The following is a 20,759-nucleotide window of genomic DNA, read 5'->3' as shown; positions in this document are numbered from 1 at the left end:
CAACTCCTCCCTCTCTCCCACTCCCGAACTCTCGCTGCAAACACCGTAGTTTTCCCGTGTATTATGTGGATTTCAGCTGTGGAAATATAACAGATAAAGGCATATGTTGTAACCTACTCACAGCTCATAACAGACAGAATTGTTGCTCTCTTTATTTCTCCAACGTGGCTCAGCGCTATTTCGCATGAATGGGTGCTGAATGAAGCTCTCTGTCAGGATGGATCCAGCAGGATTTTAAAGGAGTGACAGAGATGCAGGCTCGCAGTACGAAACTATTTGCCACATTCTCCGAATTTTCGCAGTGAAGGCAAATAAAAATGCATCAGATCCAGTGTGCAAGGTCCAAATGCGTGATGTTTTTTTCGGATTTCGGATTAAAAAAAAAAAAAAAAACACATCCGAAAATAACGGACCCAATGTGTGAAGACCTTAAGTGTGATCATGAAGGCCACTTTAACATTTTTTCTTCCATTTCTGTGATTTCATCCTCCTCAAGTATTACATTACTCTGCTAATTATCCTGCCTCCTCCATCTTCCTCTTGTGTTATTCTCCTAATATCTTTTTTTTTTCTCTTGCTCTATTTTTCAAGAACATTTCTAATTTAAATGCTTTGTTTGTTGCCCCAAACAATTAGTGGTCATTTGTTAAAGCACTCAGAACAGAACTTCACTTTTAGAATTGTTGGTTGTTGAAGAGTGACACATTTTGTGGAATCATTTTTTCAGTTGATGCCTGAAATGCTTCTTTTTACATAATTTTTTATGATTTTCCTTTAATGGAAATTTAAATTAAAATGGCAATAATTTGAGTAAAATGATTAGCTCTGAGTGATTTTTATTTGTTCATACTACACAAAAGCACTCCCCCTAAGCCCAAAAATCAGTGCAAATGTCGACGCAGTCATTTCATACAGTTAACCCCCCAGGATTTTTTGGGGGATAATCTGTATTTTATTCACTCTTGGCTCTTTATGTACATTCAAATTGCACATCATAATCACTGAAAGTAATTTCAAATGTATTTCTTATTTCTGACACACACTTATGACTATGTCTCAAGGCTCCTTGAAGCACAATGCCCCAGGCAATTGCTTTACTCTAGCTAATTGTAAAACCTCCTTTGCATCTACGTTCACCCTAATTTGCACTCTCATACACCTGGAAATACAAGCACTCACACACTCACACTCAACTAATATACAATATTAGTCAGACTAACTTATGTCCTTTAAGCACACAGTGGAGACTACAGCTATAACTACCAGGAAAAATAAAAATGTATTGCTGCCTTAGCACATTGTGTCAAATCTGTCAACCAGTTTGTGCACCATTTAAACTAGTAACATGTCCTTGCTTCTAGGACATTAGATTGTTTCAACAGGGTCCAATGATGTTATGGTTGGTGGCAGTTTCAGAAAATGATACGCCAGATAGATTAAACATCCCAAAACTCCCCAAGTCTGTTTGGGAAGCCCAGAACTTTTTGAGGAAAAAAAAAAAAAAAACTGGAGCTTGGTTGGACGATGTTCTGTCTGTCCCATGCACAGCTCTGGAGAGTGAATCCAACACAATAGCTGCTGTAATTGCTAACTAATGGTGGAGCCAGAAACATATTTTTTGCCAAGAAAAGCTGTCAGTAGGATTCTTGGCTCTTCTTTTAGAGAAGAATTGCTCAGTTCTGATAAAAGCTGCTGTTGTAGCTACATCTAAGCTCATCTAAGAAAGATGAATGTACCTGATTTAAGACATGGAATCTGGTCAGTCAATCAGGTTTGCAAGGTTAGCAGTTTCAACTTCTGCTGAAAAACTTGCATTATCAACAGACACACATACAGTGCAATGAAACTTACTACAGTTCCCAGCAGCCTCTCCAAACTCTGACCAAGTGCATGAAAGGAACAGCTGCAGCACCGCTGTACTCTCAGTACTGTCACTGATCCTAAGCAGCGATTTGACATGGTACAGTAGCTGCCTTTTGCTCTGTAAAAGCTCCTACTATCCTAATACCCTGCATGGCTGTTTGAGAGGAATTTAATCTCACCATGTAAGTCTGATCCAACAATCATCCAAGCATTCACTTGTGTGGAATCTGTAAAATGTGGCACAACTGATCACAAAGCTGCACAAAGCCATTTTTCTATATCACAGAGAGAGACAGTGAGCTGATCTGCTGTCATGTAAAGCATACAACCTTAATGCTTGTCTAAAAGAACTATCTAATTCTTCATATTTTAGCAAAAATGGCTTAATGATGTCAAACCAGTTGAGCACAAATTGTTCTCTGTGACGTTATCAGTGCCATAATCAGATTTTCATTTCAATGGTCCATATCACTTTTTATCTTGAAGTCATGGTATGACACTTGAAAACTGTAATAAACTACTTAAGAAATGAAAGGTTCCTAATGTGTCAAGAACTCTGAGTATTCTAATGAAAGTAAGATTTTTTTTTATCTGTGTAATTTGTGATTTAAAAGGAGTGACCTTTGTTTGAATAGGTTTCCCACAGAGAGACAAAATACCCTCTATTTTCCATGACAGTCATTGTTCCAATCAAGTCCAAAGCTCTGTAGGTCTTCACTGCAGGGATTCTTTTTATCTGTCACCCTGAAATTTTGATGTTTTTCTGGAGTTCCCATCTACATAGTTCTCAGTAGGCTCTCTAAGTATAGATTCCTTGTCATTCTGACATTGATGGAGCAACGACTGTGTTAGTATTTCACAACTATAGCTCTCATGAGGCCATAACTCATCGGGTATAAAGTTTCTAAGTAGAGGTATAAAGGTATTTGTGTTTTTTTTTTTTGTTTTTTGTTTTTTTTTTTAAATCCCATTAGCCCTTTCTTGTCCAACCATTGGCCTCATCCACTCAGGGACCCTGTTGGCACAAAGACAGAATTTCATTAAAAGAGTGCAATTCATTAAGAACTCTCAGACCATTCAAGCTAAAATAAGACTTTGTTTGATCATAAATGTTTAAAAAAATACATAAACCAAATCAACTTTGGGCTGCACACAGTCAGAACACAAGGGTGTGAAAGGGGAAGGTTGCATTGAAAGATAGAGGAGGACTGGCCAAAGAAAAGCTTTGATTTGGTTTGAGAGTGCAACATCTACTCTGAAAGTCACATGTTATAGATCTAAGCGTGTTTTTGGTAAAACAAGATCTGACTGTGAGGCAGGCCTGTGTGCACACATGATGTAGCCAACCTACACCAGTATTTTTGGCTCATCATTGACTAATTCTTTCAAAGACTTTTGAGTATCTGCAGATCTGTAAACGCTCTGAACTCATCCTGAATTGTCTTATCTTAAGAAGATGACAGGTCATAAATACAGACTTTCATTGTGGTGTTAAGTCAAGCCTGATTTGCAAGATAAAGAAGATGAATGCAATAAATTTTGCATTTCATAAATGTAAGATGTGAATGCTTCAGGCAGCAGAAATTGTTCCAAAAATATATTTCAAAGCCAGTTATGAAGGGTAAAGTTTGGACAACTTTGAGTCTCCTATCAGGTTCTGCATTTTTGATTGGCTTCAATTCCAGGTATTTCTGAATCTTAAAGTCACAGAAACAAAAGAGTGGGAATAAAGTACACAGCATGACCCTAACTGCATGCTTTAGAGTCAGAATAAGGTCATATTAGAAATTTAGGCCCTTCAACATTCTTTGGAAATGTGTGTTTCCCCCTTTAGCTGGTCTTGTAAGATAGAACTTGGACACCCAATGGAACAATTTACAGATTACATTGCAATTACTGCTGTACATCATGGCAGCAGGAAAACCTGCAAAAGTGTTATCTATATTATGTGAATGGGTTAACACTAACCCTGCCATGTTAGTGGCACTAGTTTTTCGATGTGTTCATGATAGCCCTCTGCTTGTATGACTGTGTTTCATGTTCCTGCCTGTACATGGCAAGACAGTGCTACACAACAGCCATCTGCCAAATCTTCTTCCAAATGTTGACTTGTAGTCAACCAACGACTACAGCCCCCTGGTTGACCAAAATTACACCCATGCAACAACCAATCAATTGGCATTTTAATTGTTCATTTTAAGTGTTCAATTTTACACGTGGGAGGGCCACTGGACAGGCCCTTAGTTCTTTGGCTCCTCCTGCACATTTCTTTAATCACTTTTTTTTGTTTGTTTGTTTGTTTTTTGTGTAACTTCCAAATAAACATGTATTGCATGTACAGTATTCCCTGCTCTTGGCTGTCCTTTTCTTCTTTTTTTATTTGTTTATATGTGCAATTAAAACATGCAATAAAAAAAGAATTTCAAAAATAGTCCTGGAGTTCTTTCCTAAAGCTCCTCTTTGACTTATCTTTAGCATCAGTATGTCAGATAAAATTAGAAAAGATATAAGGCTGGTTGATAGATTTTCTTTTTTTTAATAATAATACATAAAAGGAAGCCAAGCTACGCTGAATCCAAGAGAAACCTGCATGTTTGAGATAAAACTTTGATTTGCTTCACTTGACTTGTCATCTTAATCTGAACAACCATTACATCTTCTCTCTCTTTCTTTGCTTCATTTTCAGGATGGTATGGGGAAACTGCGGGTGACCAAGGAGGGTGTCAGATTGGAGGGCGTGTCTGAATTCTTATTGCCTTTATACGTCAAACAGATCCAGTCACGAAGGGTAAGACCACATGTCTGTGTGAGTGCAGCTAAAAAAATGAAGTCACTTGGATAATTGGAAAAAATATGTTAAATTTTTCACCCATTACAGTGAGCTTTTATGTTTTCATAAATCAGTTCAGCTATAAACAGTGTTCAGCATTCACCTGAATGGTGGTATGCATTTGACCTTTGTTTAGTAATGTGACAAAGATGTGGGTGACATTTGTGAATGCGTACGTGTCTGTTTCATGTTTGTCCAATGTTTGCCCTGATGTTCCAGCCCCAATAATGAGCAGCAGTCAGGCTCTATTTGTCATGTGTGTGACATTATTACTGTGCAGCGTATGATCCAGCACTCCTCCATACGTTCATTCATCACACACAAAATCATCATCGATTCCGTCGGCTCAGGCAACACAAACACTATGTCACTCTATATGGGACAATCTGTTTGACACTTCTATGTGCGCTGGAGTCTGATGTGTGTGAAGGTGCATGAATAGTAAGCAGGTGGGAATCACTGTCACACCACCATAAATGCACAGCGTGTTTATGTATGCGTTTGTGTGTGAAGAGGCGGACTTCAGAGCGATAGACAAACAGCAGAAGGCATGTTATATGACAGGTATGATAGAGGGGAAATGTGTAAGATGTATGTTATACTCTTAGAAACAACAGGTGTTTTTTTTTTATTCCTTCAAAGCAAAAAGAGAGAAATGTGAACTTTTTACAGCTCTCACATCACTGCTGTAGCCTATGCTTTCTCTCAAGACCTCTATACCTATGTGTGAGCTTACCTGTCAACACGCCTGTTATTCTCATTTATTTTAGGCCGCCTTCTGTCCATCTCCAGTTATGTTAATTTTCCCAGGAAAGATCCCGTGGGAGCACCTTTAGCTCCGCCGCAACCCTCTGTGAGAAAGCTTAGACCAAAGAGTATATTCATTCCCCCTGTGTCTAATGCCTCAGTTCATCCTTTTTGCCGCTGAGTTGAAGATAATGTCCAGTCTTTATTTTCATCTGAGAATAAGAAACAGCTAACCTTGCAAAGCAGATAGATCTGCCCTTTTCCGTGTTGCTCAGTGGCAAATCCATCTTGCAAAGCTCCTGTCTGAACCGCTTGGGCCCGGTTAAAAAGTGACAGGACCAATCAGAGATGAGGAGTAGTACTTTTGGGCGTGGTGGAGTCGTGACGTATGCAAGCAGCAACAAGAGCCCAGTGCAGTTATGGCGGAAGACAGCGTGTATGCTGCTAAAACATCAGTTTTATAAGAACTTGACGATATCTCCTCGTTAGAATAAGAACAAAGAACAGCAGTGTGTTGTTTTCTATTCAAAAACTACAAAAGTCGAGTACTGACATGTCTAAAGTCTCCATGGTTCACGTTATGCTGTTCTATATGGAGTTTATTCCTTGGTAGCAGCTATGACGTCATGTGTTTTGTTGCTGTGATTGGCCCGTAAAGATGTGACAGACAGAACGTTTATCGTGATCACCCTTTCAGTTTTTTTTCAAAGGCTCTGCCCTTTCCCAAACGCTGTCTATCAGTGGTTTTCCAGATGGATGTGTGAAACAAATCCATCTGGCATGTCAGGTTAAGAAACAGCACCACTCCAACTTACCTCATGAGGAAAGAAGAGCTCTGACGGCTTTATCCAAAGATGAATCTGTTGTGATATGTAATGCAGATGGAGGAGGAGCTGTTGTGTTACTAAGTAAAGATTCGTACAGTAAAGAAAAAAGGAGCCAATAAAGTAATGCTGATTTCTATACTTGATCCAACAATTAAATTCTCTAAGGAAATTAAAGACATTTTAGACTGGGCACTTGGCGATCAATTAATTTCAAATGATGAATATCAGTTTATGCTACAGTCACATCCCAAACATCCTATATTTTTATAGATTACCAAAAATCCATAAGAGCTGTGAGGAGCCGTTGCCAGTTACCCTCATTTATACATGACACCCCGGGTTTTTTTGAGTATGTTGGGAACTGTGGGTGGAGTCAGTGATTCAAATCTTTTGGTTATAATGGATGCTGTGAGCCTTTACACTAATGTACCTCATAAGGAAGGTCCACAAGCTCTGCTTTATGACTTGACTTCTAGGGATGATTGAGAACCTTCACTTGAATTACTCATAAAATAAGCTGACACAGATCTAACCAAAAATTACTTCAGGTTTGAAGGAGATTTTTTTTTTTTTTTTTTTTTTTTTTTTTTACAGAAACAAGGAGTTTCTATGGGCAGCCCTTTCAGCCCCAACTCTGCCAACCTTTATATGGGCAAATTTGAGGAAAACTACATTTACAATAATCGTTGCTTTTCTAAGGGTGAAATGTTGGTATTGGTACATTGATAACTTGTTTTTTGTGTGTTTTCTGGTACATCAGATGAACTAGAGGCTTTTCAGAGTTATCTTAACTCGAGGGTACCTACCATAACTCTGTCTGTAGAAGCAAGCAAAGAATCAGTGTCTTTCTTGGATGTTAAAGTAGAAAAAGCTGAGCTCCTTCAAACCACTTTGGTGCATAAAAAAGACAGAAATAACTACCTACATTAGTCTAGTTTCCATCCACAGAGCCTAAAAAGAAGCTTATCTTATAGTCGGTTACTCAGAGTAAGGAGAATGTGCAGCTCTGAGGAGGAATTGACAAACATGCAAATGAACTTATTGCTTGTTTTCTTGAACGTAACTATGACATCAGTGTTCTGCAGGCATGTTTATCATGGGTAAAAGGGAAAGACAGGAGCAGTCTCCTAAACCCACCTCCTCCAAATATCTTAGTTTTTTATGCTTACATTATTTTGCTTTGCACACAGAAACAAAATTATTTTACTAAAACAAAAAACTACCAGGGTCAGAATTATTAGCCCCCTTTAGCACTGACCTTTTAGTCGAGCCACAGCACAAACCACTGTTAGTCAATGATGTGCCTTAACTTTGCAATGCTCAAAGCTTGTAAAATCAAGTTAAAACCAAGGGTTATTTCCCAGTTTATACACGGTTTTAAAGCCTCAGAAAGGGTTTGAGCTGCCACTTGAGAGGGCACCATGCCAAAACCAAAAGAAATCTGTTTAGACTTGAGAAAAAGAATTGTTGATGCTCACAAAGCAGGAGAAAGATATACAAAGTTATCACAGTGTTTCCAAGTGTCAAGAAAGGGGGTGAGAAGAGCTTGAGAGATTTACTAAAGAAGTATGGGCTGAGATTCCTCATAGACGTTGATTTCAGGTGAAATCAACAACTACCAGCTCGTCTCCAAACTTTCCTGTCTTGCAAAAGCATTAGAATCACTAGGTAATCATCAACTGCACACCTACGGAGCTTCAAATAACATTCTCAAGTTTTTTCCTCATTTATTAAATCATTACTTAAGTCATTTAAAGACTGAAGTTTTTACACAGACCTAAAATTATATATATATATATATATATATATATATAGATAGATAGATATAGATAGATATAGATGTAGATATATATGTGTGTGTGTGTGTGTGTGTGTGTGTGTCAGTACTGATATTGGTATTGGCTGATATAAATTTGTAAATAAAGTCAAATTAAGGAGAGGAGTTTGACCAAAATCCCCACCACAGTGGAAGAACCAAGTAGCCAACAGCTAGCTACATTTGTAGCATGACCATTATTACGTAGACTGTTGTTTATTTACAGAGTAAATCTGAGTTATGAGAGTGGAGATTCTAGTTGTAGGTGAACACAATCTGTTAGTGTGTGGTATGCTGTGGTGGTCATCTCAGTGCACACTGGACACAATAAGAGCAACACAGTTAAATCCCACATTATTTGTTGTCATTCTCAAATTCAGTTGAGATTGTAAAAATCTTTCAGTATGCCAGTCAAACCAGGGCAACTAAGATCACAGTTAAGAAACTTTGTTAAAATTCAAAATCTTCCTAAAACTTAAAACACATTTGTTTCTCTAAATGTTTGATGAACAAGGTTGATGAAATGGTTTTGGATCTTTCTTTAGGAGAGAGATTTTTGTCCCATATAAGTGAGATGGATACACTGATAATTTAATTTGATGTTTAGAGTTTTAATTCAAAATTAATTGAGGTTAAAACTGTTTTTCAAAGAAGACTTTACAAAGGTGGAACATTGTTACAAAGCTAAAGGACTTACATGATTAAAATTTTAAAGACAGAGTGTAGTTAGAACAAGTAAAAGTAAAAAAAAAAAAACAAAAAAAAAACTACCCTTTCTTACAGAAAGGACATTTTGGAGCATTTGCTGTCTTTAAACAACCTTTTTTACAGAACAATGAGCTCTCCCAGGAAAATGTTAGCAATAAGCTCTTTTGTTGTAATTTTTGATTTCCTGTCAGAAAAACTTTATAGTTTTTTCCACATTTATTATTAGATGCTGTATGTATGAGAAAAAATAAAAATAGAGGAAGCCGTGGTTAAAATATAATGACTAACAGCAGGGAGAATGCCAAGCTCCAATGAAGGATGAAGAAATATAAACATGACTTTTGTACAGAGGATGGGAGCATCGTAATTGAAGGAAAAGGATGACTGTGAAGAGAAAATCAAAGGAGGGTAAAGAGGATGACAGGAATGGAGTTGAATCAGATGATGAACAGAGAGCCATGATGGTGAGATGGAGTGAAGTGAGACGGGAGTTGCTGCAGAACAAGAGGAGGCTGATGAGGAGAAAAGGTAATCAGGAAGAGAAGAGAGCCTACGGGAAGAGAAGGAGGATGTTTAAAGAAGAATCTACAACCGGTTGTGTAGTTAAGGACAGATTCCCAGAACGTTTCTTATACTCTTTTACTGGATTTTATGTGCAATTCTTTTTTTTTTTTTTTTTTTTTTTTTTTTAACAAAGGTTACAATATAATCATGTTTTTCAAAGGTTTGCATTACTTATTTTTCCATTACTGATGTAAATGCATGGTAAAAGATAAGGAAGAACACTGAAGGTAAACACCTGCTGTTTTTTGAGAGCAGCATTTCAACGTTTTGTACAGGATTCTCATATAGTGAATGTGCAGGTCACAACTTGTCCACGAGAGCATTTTGGAGTTGTTGGATTGTGTATTTGATGAGTTTGATGAGGGAAATCAAGAAATACCGTCTGCTTCCATAGCGTTAGCTATGCAGCTGGTATATCAGTCCCCCCAGATCTAGACACAGCTTGCACTGACAACTAAAGGAAACAAACCTATTACCTGAAGTATCCCTTTGGTGGTCCCCGTAAGATTTTCAGGTCTCAGACTGGGGTAGCAGGGTACTCAAGTTTGGGAAGGCTGCTATGGAGTTTTGGCAGCCGCCCTCTGAGCTATTGTCAAGAGGAAGATGAGACCTATCAGACTCAACAATACAGACGAGTTGAAGGCAGCTATCAGACTAACCTGAGCTTCATAACCCAGCATTGTCACAGACTGATTGGCTCCATGCCATGTCACATGGATGCAGTAATCCATGTTAAAGGAGTTATACAACCAAGTACAGCTCTAAGACTAAGTGAACACAATTTCCCAGGTTGACATTTGTTTGTTTGATTGGTGTTTTGTAATAATCTTATATTTTGAGATAGTAGATTTTTTTATTTTTTTGAGCTGTTAGCTGTAATCATCAAGATTAAAACTATAAAGTGTTGAAATATTTCACGTTGTGTGTGATGAATCTAGAATAAATGGAAGTGTAATATTTGAGTTATGTTATTGGGGAAAAAAATGAACGTTTTCATACTATTCAGATTTTTTGAGATGCACCTGCATGCACTTCCCCATCGCTGATGCAAGCGTTTAAACTGACCGTGTTTACCAGCATTTGTAATATTGTGTGTGTGTGTTAGGGCTGCATAAATACTCCCAGTATTCATTGATGTTTTTGCTTTCAGGACTTCATTTTTTACTCTCTGTGGATCAGAAATTGTCGTTTTATGTCACTGAGGAAGCCACTGCATATCCCTGTGAGCAAAAGTTTGCATGTACTTGAGTGTGTAATGTGTACACAAGTCTTATCTCCTTTTATAAAGCAAACAGCAGGTCGCCCTCCCATTTTCTAAACAGCAGGCGTTCTCTTATTCTCATATTGACGGTCAGAGTGCTTTGACTGTGAATTGAAGCTGCTTTTGGGGGAGTGCACTGAATCAAAAGTATCCACTAAACTCCCTGAGGATACTACAGCTTTTTGCTTGTTTTGTGAACTGCAGAGAGACAGGAGACCAAAGATGGAGAAACAGAGCAACAGTGACAGTTTAGGACTGAGATTTTTGCTGCCAAGTAGATATGATGACTGCATTGAAATGACTTTTATTCCTTTGAATTCACACGTGATTAAGGTCTAAATCTAAATATTTGGTTGGTTTGGGGTGGGGGAGCATATCCTTACATCAGCTCACCACAACTTAGTTCAAGTTTAGGGGTGGCAGGAAAAAGTTGGTGGAGAATGATTTAGCTTTTGGTACTTTTGTAAGAAATGGAATACAGTTTAGCTCAGTTGGTAGGGCAGGCTCCACTTCACAGAGGCTACAGTCCTAGATGCACTGGTTGAATTTTCAAATCACAATCCTGGGGCTGTTTGGTGCATGTCTTCCCCCACTCCATCTCCTCTTTTCCTGCCTCTCTTCAGCTGAATAAAGGTAGAGTGCCTTTCAAAAAATATTTTTTGCAACATTAAGACTTAATGTTAGAGGAGAAAAATAAAACAAGTGTGCTATAGAGCAGGGGTGTCTAAACTATCTTCTGTGGGCCAACTGGTTCATTTTTGATTGGCCCACTGGGAACTCTTCTAGTAAAATAGAGCCACATTACAGAATGCACCTTGTGCTTGATTGTACTGTACCCTTTAGTTTGAACACTTGAATGTGCTGGTGTGTTAAATCTGTCAACAAATATGTTGATAAGAAAAATTTGTTGACTAGTTTATTCAAGGAAATATTTAACCATGCAATACAGATGGAGAAACAATCAGACTAAAGTTAGACTAAATTGAGGCAATAGCATAAATTATAAACACTGATGAAAAACATAATGATATATTGATTCATACCATCTTGATGATAAAAACAAAGGATTATGACAGAAAATAGCTGCACAAATGAGACTCCTTTCCTATACTCTTCATTTCATTCAGAAACATGGTCCAGTTCTGGTAAAACTGATGTTGTAGAGCTTTATCCAAGCTAATCGTCACACTGGGAGCTATTGGCTCTCAATACAACTAAACCCTGCTACATTCTCCTAAAATGATGCTGATTTGTCTGAACAGTGTTGCCTGATGACAGAGATGGAGTCTAGCAAATCAATCTGCTTTGCAGGATTAATGCCAATCATCAACACTGCTATTAATTTTGGCAGCTTCATGGTTTTTTTTTTTGTTTTTTTTTTTGCTCTTGTTTTGTGTCTGAATGTGGAGAACTGTCTGTGTCCCCCCTCTCTGCTGCATGGAGCATTATTCTCATCCTGACCGTTATGCCAGTCATAGCTAGTCCAACCAGGGCCTCACTGAAATCCTACTGACCAGCCAGGCTATTTGCCTTGTTAGCAATTTATGGAAAGCTTTGAAGTGGGCCATTTTTTTTTTTCTTTTGGCATATTTGAAATTGGCCGAGTCATAGGTTATATTTTTCTGCCTGTGGTCTTCGTGAATAAAGTTTGGACACCCCTGCATCAGAAGCAAATTTGTAGAGTACCATGCAAGCAAAAAGCTCTTAAATTACTGCACAAAGAAGGCACGGCATGAAGAAACATGAAATAAGTTTAAAGATCTTTCTCTGAATAGTTCCTGTAAGTACAGTAAACTTTATACTTTCAAAACAGAGACCTAGTTGTTGCATGTGCCAGTCCCCTTTCAAACCTCCACTGAAATGATACCCTGTCATTAACCAGAAGAATACTAAATAGAGAGGCACACAAACAAACTCATGAATCTGAAGAGGCTCCCTTGGGCTGTGCTTGTGAGAGTAGATAAGAGTCCTTCATCATTGAGAGTGATTGTGAAGTGGAAGACAGAGAGTGACAAAAAATGAGAAGAGAAAGATAGAGTCACAATGACAGGAAGCGATGAGAGACAGAATAAAGAAAGGTGGGAAAAGGGATGGTATAATACTATGTTCATCATGTTTGAAACATCATATCAGTCATGAGTCATGTTGAGTATTTAACAACTTACTTCACAAAGTGATTAAGCGAGGAAGAGGAGAAGGTGTTACAGGACTCTTTGCTTGATGCATTGAAGAGGAGTTGAAGGTTAAATCTGCTCTCCAGACATATTTTTTTTTTATTAAATTGAAACAAGCAATGTCAGACAAAATAGAAAAGTTGGAAATGTGATCAGATGGGATTTATATTGATTTATGGTTTTATGTTGAAGTCCCAAGCCCAAGCAGCTTCAGTGTTACAATAAAAGTGAATTATCTACTGAAGTAATAAATCAATAGACAGGTAGAAATCTAGATACATTTTGGGTGCTCAAAGGCAAATGTAACAAGCAAAACAATTCAGATATGTACTTCAACTCTGGTGAGCAATCAAAGAAAGTATTATCTTGTGTACTGATTAAAACAGATAACAACAAGGTCAAATCAACTAATGATTCACCTAGTCGTTTTCCAACAGAAAACCATCGAAGCACTTGTTCTGAAATAAAAGGTAAAGTGGCTGGCTGAGAGAGGAGAGAGATAGCAGCAGAGTATGCTTACACGTTAGCGTGTTTGTGGTCAAACCAATTGTTACTAGGAGACAGTACCAGAAGGTTGAAAATAAAAGGCAGGGAAAGTGGCAATGCAAGGCTCTATGGTAGAGTCTGTCCTGCTTCAAGTCCTTTCTGTTAAATGTCAATTACAACAACAAGAAAGCCAACTGTGGTTGTTATGAGCCAGTGTCAGTGAACAAAAAAAATATTGTTTAAAAAACTTCACTAAAGAAAGCAAAGTCAAGCTTGTGGCTTTACATTTTTTTTCCTTTTGTATAAAGTGTTTGTTGGTGTGAAAAGAGAAGAAACATTAGAAAATATCCAGTTCTTCTCACAAATCCATGTCTCAGCAATGCTATGGGATTTTTGAAGACTGTGTGGGAAAAAGTACAAGTTTTAGCTGCTCCATCTAAGTTTCTTGTAAGTAATGCTGTTTTCCCCTCTACTCTTTTGTTCTATCCTGACATTGCAGATAATGTCCATTGTATCCATTTTATGGGATATGTCCATAGACTGAAAAAAAGAACTGGACACAGCCTGTGTGACGTCAGCCGTCTGCTTACAATAGGAGGGCTCAAACTGCTTTTGAAGCCAATCCACGGCGGCTTCCATATTGAAATTGCTGGCTCAACCGAACTTAGGATCAACCTAACAGCCCACCCACTAACTCGACTTCCTGTCAGCTGGCTATCTAGCATTCTGGTTGACAGAAATGTAGCTTCTGTCTGTCGAGCCATCTGTCAATCAAGTGAGATGCAACAATCAGTGCACAGTGAGGTTTTTCCTAAATGTAATTGAAATGATTGTGGTACAAAAAAATTCACCCATCCCCTGTACAGTGAGAGGACATGAAGACATTAGCTAACCAGATTATTTCTAGTGTAAAAAACGGCTTTTTAACAGGTATTGTGTATGTGACATCCAGTGTTCCTGCAGCCAGCCTCAAGTGGACACTTGTGAAGTTGCAATGTTTTGCACTTCTGCATTGGCTTCATTTTTCAGTCCTGGAGGTTGCCACTTGGATATGTCTCACCCACTGAAAGTGTTTGGAAAGGGCATAATATTTGAAAAAAAAATCCTGGAGGCTCAAATGTTTATTCTGTCTCAATTATTACAGGCCAATCAGAGTGAGAAGTCATAATGACATAGTGGGCATGGGCACCTCTGGAGTGAACTCGCCACAGCAGATGTGGTGGTTGCTTACTGGAGCCAGCTGGTGAAATAAAGTCATGCCAAAGCCATAAGGAAGAAGGTCCGTCTGTGGTCACAGCTCACGTAATGGGCTGCGACATTTGCACACTGTTGTACTTCACCCAGCAGATATGGAACCTTCTGATATCATTCATCCTTGGGAAAAGGGGAAGAACTTGTCTCTGATGTCACTGTACAAAGGGAGGGTGGTTAGAAAATGCAGCTCTATTTCCACCTCCTATTGGCTGCAGTGGGTGCACAGTCTTTCCTCCTTAGGGATCCAGCTTTGTCTTTGGTGTCCTCTCTCGATGGGGAGGTAGTGTTCCCTGAGTCTGTACATAGTCAAACATTCCCTTTGGCATGGATTAATCACAGCACTTAAGTATTCTTCAATTGCATATTCCCTATTAAAAGAGAGAAACACATTCCATTGATATGTTTTCAAAGAGTTGATTTTTGTATATAGTTATTTTATTTGGTTTAAGCCTCTCTCTCTCTCTCTCTCTCTCTCTCTCTCATTCATCATGCCTAACAATAAGCTTTGATTGCTGTCATCACCATGGAAGTGCAGCAGCACAGTTTCACTCACTGTGGTGCACAAAAGGCTTTTCTAGCTCAGTCTTGCTTTAACTAAGCCTACTAAGAATCTAAAATTTAGCTGAATGAATTTTTCATGTCATAGCTAGTATTGGTCCATATGTTCTGCATGGATGATGAAGGGAACATTATGTTAATAGCTACCATGTGCAAAGTTTGTTAAAAGGCTGAACAGTATTGAAAAAAAATACATTTGGTTACAAAACAATAAATGTTCAGTCCTAGTTTATATTTTAAAAATCACAACTTGGATTTAAATAAATATTCTGCCTCAAACTGCAACTTGCAATTTGTTGCCGTCTAACCCTTGAAAACTGGACAAACTGGATTGTAACACATTCAGCCAGTTCACACAGCTGCAATTGTCCGCTGTAGTGTTCTTAAATGGTCTTGTTTCACCTCAAATCTTTTGGTCAGAAATATGTTAAAGAAAATAAATGCATAAATACAGCTATAAAAACTTGAGAAAATAGCAACGTGAACTTTCAGAAAGGCACATTTTGAGAAGATAAATGTTTTAATGCTGAGAGAACAGGGGGAAGCTGACTTCCCTCCCACACAGATGTATTCTGCCTGATTCAGGAACATCGCATGCACACATGCAGATTTTGCATAAACAGGGCCATCCCCCAGCAGTGCATCGTGGGTAAGGTAAATGGAACATTGTGACTCCCAGAGAGAGCTAAATACAGAACATTGCACATAAAGCACATGCTTACAACAGCAACAACAAAGATGCACTGAGTAATTTGCCTGTCTGGGAAAGAGGAAAATAAAATAGTGCATGAGTGACAAAAAGAGAGAGATACTGTGGTTGTGGAGAGTAGTATCATGGGAAATAATGAGGAAAGAAGTTCGGGTAAAAGGGAAGAGGAAGAGAGGAAACCAGACCAAAAAAAATTGTTTATTACAAACTGTTTTTTCAGAATCTGTGCTTTTTATTTATTTTTCATTTTCATTTTGAATGTATTCTTTCTGTATTTGCTATATTTTATTCAATGTTTATTTGTATAGCCACAAGAGTGACAGTAATCTGGTTAACAGTTGTCACACACAACAGCATTTATTCCACAGATTACTTGCATTTCTCAACCCTAGCTGTGCATTTAAAATCGTAAAAATTAACAACAAAAATGCACAAAACCAAATTAAAAAGACAAAACCACAGAGAATACATAAAAAAGTCTGTCATCATCAGACTGATCCATCTTGCAACGCTCCAATCTGAAGTGACTGCGCCAGGTCTGAGAATGGATCTCACCCATAAGCGTGTTTTATGGAATAATACAGTAGCTATAGGCAGGGTTTTGTTGTACTGCAAGCCAAAAGCAATGGCTGCTGCTGGTGTAGCGATTAGCTTGGATGTAGCTGTAGTATAGTGGCAGTTTTATCAGAATGGACCACATTTCTTCATAAAAGAAGGCTTTCAGTGCAGGTCTTTAAGCTTTTCTTGTTGGAAAATATGTTTTTTTCTCATCTCTTGACAAGCAAGAGTCTAGCTTAGCTGTAAGCCAGTATATTCAATGGTAGTGATGCATTGTTCACGAATGAGCTGATTCAAAGAACTGGCTCTTCTACATGAACAATAAGATCCAGATCCTGTTTGGGAGTCAATTATATCATTAATATTACTATTACTATTATTATTCTTAAGCATTTTGTGTGTGTCTGTGTGTCATCTGATTGATTAACAGTGATGATCATTTCATCACACTATCACAGACATGCCATGCACTGAGGGCTTGTGCTTAACAGTATAACATTAATATTTGCAGGTGTTAATCAGGTGTGTCATACAGCCTAGCCAGTGAGCAGATTTCATCAGACCCACGATGCCTTTAGGGGAGATATTATATTACCAGAAATACTTGCACAATAGTATCAATATTCAAAAAGTTAAGCATAGCTAATCGGAGTAAAATTCAGTAAGACATTGCTAAATTTGGCAGGTCAAATGAAGCCGAAGTGGTACGATTGAGGAGCCAAAAAAGCGGACACTTTTTGCTGAGCTGAACCAAATGACCCCATCACTAAAAAGAGTCATAATTCCCATTACTATTTAATGGCTGCTGTTGGTGTAGTGATCAACTCAGATGTAGCTACAGCGACAGTTTTATCAGAACTGAGCAGCATTAAGGCTTGCCTCATCTTTGCTTATCTTGTCTGATCATTTCGTTATTGAAAGTTGAGCAAAAAGCTGCACTGAAAGCTTTTGATGGTGGACAAGATGTTTCTGCACTTCTCCTGACTGTCCTCCACATGAGTTTTATTCACCAACAAGCTGTTTGAAAACTATGACAGCACCTGCTTGTTGAGCTCAGGTTACCTACAGGAGCTGTGCATGCCTACTACCTCATTTTGACTTGTTACTCTGTTTGGCCCAGGATGAATGTGACAGACATAACATTCATCCAATCACCTTCTTGGAATTTTTCAAAAAAGTCGTGCCCTTCCCAAACACTTTGGATGGTAGGTTTCCTAGATCAGTGGTTCTCAAACTTTTTAGCCCATTTTTTGAGTTTTGTGTAAAATTATTTCAATTTTGTCTTTTTTCTTCTGATTTTTTGTGTTGTTCAAATGCACATAACGCCAATAAACATGTCTAAACCAAAAAACATTTGTAATCGCAACAATTTCTGGTAGAAATGGTGTATTTTCTGGAAAAATTCCAGGGGTGCCAGTATTTTCCTCCATGACTGTATATCTGAACTCCTGCTTCCTCACATGTCTGTGGTAAGTCATTACTATGCAAACTGAAAAGAAGCGAGATCAGGGTCAAATCTGTAATCTGACAGTCAAATCAAACACACAAATCCTGCCAGAAATTTGGCAGAGATAAAGTTAAATGAAACAGTTTTCCTCTTTTTGTTTGCTTGTTTTTGCTGGAAGTTGTCATGACCCTACCATGTTGGAAATAGCTCACGTTGGAAAAACACCAAGATTTGTCTTAGAATCATTACAAAACATGGGAGAAAAAAACAGAGTTCTGAGTACGGCAGTGAATATATCCCTCTCTACTTCCTAAAATTAAATCTACAATTCTTACATCAAAAGGAAGCTGTACCAAACATTGATCACAACTATTTTTGACAGGTAGTGTTACAACCTGGAAGGAGATCTGAGTCAGATTACCCGAGAAAATCAGATGGAGTGAAAAATCACTACAAGATAGGAAGATGCTTGCTTCAGGCATGCATCTGGCAAACAAACTGCAGGTAGCAGACAGGAGTAGCTTAGGCACTTGGCATTGAAGCAGCATAGATGACCTGGCAAAGAAACACCCCAGAGCACCAGGCAGACTGAGGAAGGAACCAGTGAAAACAAGGTACTCTACAGGAACTTGGAAGCCATTGTGAAGCTTTGAGAGTCACAGGACCTCAAGCAATGAGTGTGTGTCCACAGAATAAAGCTGGTCAGCAGCCAAACTCTCAGCCAGCCCTGGGAGCAACATCACAAGACAGGACTTGGAAGATATCTTACACAGAACACTCCATGTGCTTTGACAAAATTTTCAGGGAAACATGGCAGAAGACAATTCAGACCAGGGCACACGTAGACAGATCATTTTGAAACAGTTGAGTATGAGAGACCAACAAAAATATGAATGCAGACATCCAAGCCTGGGCAAAAGCAACATTTCTGACTGATCAAATACAGTTCAGTAAGCATATATTTGGCAGGTTCAGCTACTGGTAGCTTCCAGCTGAAATAATCTCTAAATGAGGTGACTCAGTTTGTCCAATCCCAGGGCTAAAAGCAGAGAGTTAAACAGGGGTTTTAACATGTCACTCTAGCTTATTAGAAGATCAGATTGTTCAAAAAAATTAAATAAAACAAAAAATGCAGCTTAGAAGCATCTGTCTTCAATTCAATGTAATATACAGGTGTACTTTTCCAATCCTCTGTGAAAATTAAAAGGATCAGCCTATTAACTGTCAAAAAATGATGCTCCTGTCAGTTTTGTCAATGTCCACACCTTGTAGTGCCAGGGACTCGGTCCATTTTGGAATGGAAATTTCAACATTCCTTTGGTTTGGTTCACACTGCTCTTGGTCAAACAGATCAAATCGTCTAAACACCTACAACTTCCACCCGTTAGGTCACTGTCATCACAAACAAACAGCGACCAAGAAGAAAATAAAGCACGGAAGAAGACAAAACCAGAATTCCATCTCTTTTCCGACGACCTTTTTTTCCCACATTAACAAAGAGAAGACACCAAATTTACGCTGTCTTGGGGTTCCTGCTTTTACGTTGGGGCAGCCAAGGAGGCAGTGAGCTATCCAGCATGTTGTTCTTTACATGAGACGAATAAATCAGCACCGACTACGACATGTTGCTATGGCTACACAGATGCCAAGCGAGGTACCCACATGTATTTGAGCGTATTAAATCACATATAAATCCATATGTCATTACGCTTTATGCCACTTCCTGCCTTTGGTTAACAAGTTGATCTGCTTTGCTTTCACACCTCAAACAAACCGCACCAGCGTTCGTTTGAAAGCGGATCAAGACCCCCTGTTTTCAAGCGGACCAGAGTCCACTTGTTTGGTCAGCACCAGAGTTTGTGTGAGCTTTCACACCACTCAAACGAACTGGAGTATCCGGGACAACGGACCAGAGTTCGTTTAAAGCGGACCAAACAGCTCTGGTGTGAATGCGCCCTAAAACTATGGCTAAAAGTGTTAGTCGACTACCTTTATTCCATGAGGAAAGGGAGATTATGACAGCTGAAAATAGAACTTTGAGTAAGAAAACTCTGACAAAAAGTAAGTCAGTTTTCCTCAGAAGGATTACAGTGAGACTAAGGTATTAGAGCTGGTCTAATGGACATTTAGAATTTATGATATTTCTCCACTGTACATACAAGGCATAACTGATGCCACTGTTAGCGTAGCAGAGTTAACCTGGCACACCAGATGTATGTTTCACACATCCATCTGGAAAACCTCTCATACGCAGCGTTTGGGAAATGGCAGAGGCTTTGAAAAAAAACTCAGAGGGTGACTGGATGAACGATCTGTCTGTCCAATCTTTATGGGCCAATCAGAGCAACAAAATACGTGACGTAGCCGCTACCGAGGAGTAAACTTCATACAGAACTGCTTAACACGAACCATGGGTGAGAAGGGGAGTAAAAGCCATGTCTGCAGTTTGGTGATATTTGAATAGGGGTGGGTAAAAATACCGATTAATCGATGCATCGCGATATTTCCTCCCCCAATTCAATATCGATTCAGCAAATCCTCTGAAGCGATTCACCTCCTGGCCAGTGGGGGTCACTGTGCGTGTGATTCGCGTTGTATAGACGAAGGCCGCACTAGACCAAACAACAACAACCAACCATAACCATGTTATATGAGGTTTATCACAATTTCCAAGAGGACAGAAATAGTCTTTAAGTTTACATGCACTTTACTTTTTCAGTGTTTATACAGAACTGTCATGTTTTTTACTTTTGTACTCCATCTGCACAACTAAGTTATTTTTTTGCAAATTTTTATTTTCAGATGTTTTATTGCTCAAAAATGTGAGGTGACTTACCAAATATGTTCACATGGGCATGAAAATAATTATTAAAAAATTGTCAACAGGTTGTGTATTTCTACTTCTTACTGAATCGACATTGAAGCACTTGATCGAATCAGTATCGAATCGAAATTGA

General features: G+C 38.6%; 1 protein-coding gene across 3 annotated transcripts in view; it reads left to right on the top strand.

Annotated features, from left to right (window-relative positions):
* Window positions 1–20,759, top strand: part of LOC121508055 (zeta-sarcoglycan) — a 605,848-nt gene that overhangs the window by 394,799 nt on the left and 190,290 nt on the right. For all 3 annotated transcript variants that reach the window (XM_041784545.1, XM_041784546.1, XM_041784544.1), the window contains one exon: window positions 4,550–4,651. In XM_041784545.1, the coding sequence (XP_041640479.1) occupies window positions 4,550–4,651 (102 nt within the window). The remainder of the gene's footprint in view (window positions 1–4,549; window positions 4,652–20,759) is intronic.

Source organism: Cheilinus undulatus, linkage group 4 (genome assembly GCF_018320785.1).
Source record: "Cheilinus undulatus linkage group 4, ASM1832078v1, whole genome shotgun sequence".
Classification (NCBI taxonomy): domain Eukaryota; kingdom Metazoa; phylum Chordata; class Actinopteri; order Labriformes; family Labridae; genus Cheilinus; species Cheilinus undulatus.
This window is presented reverse-complemented; position numbering and strand designations above follow the sequence as displayed.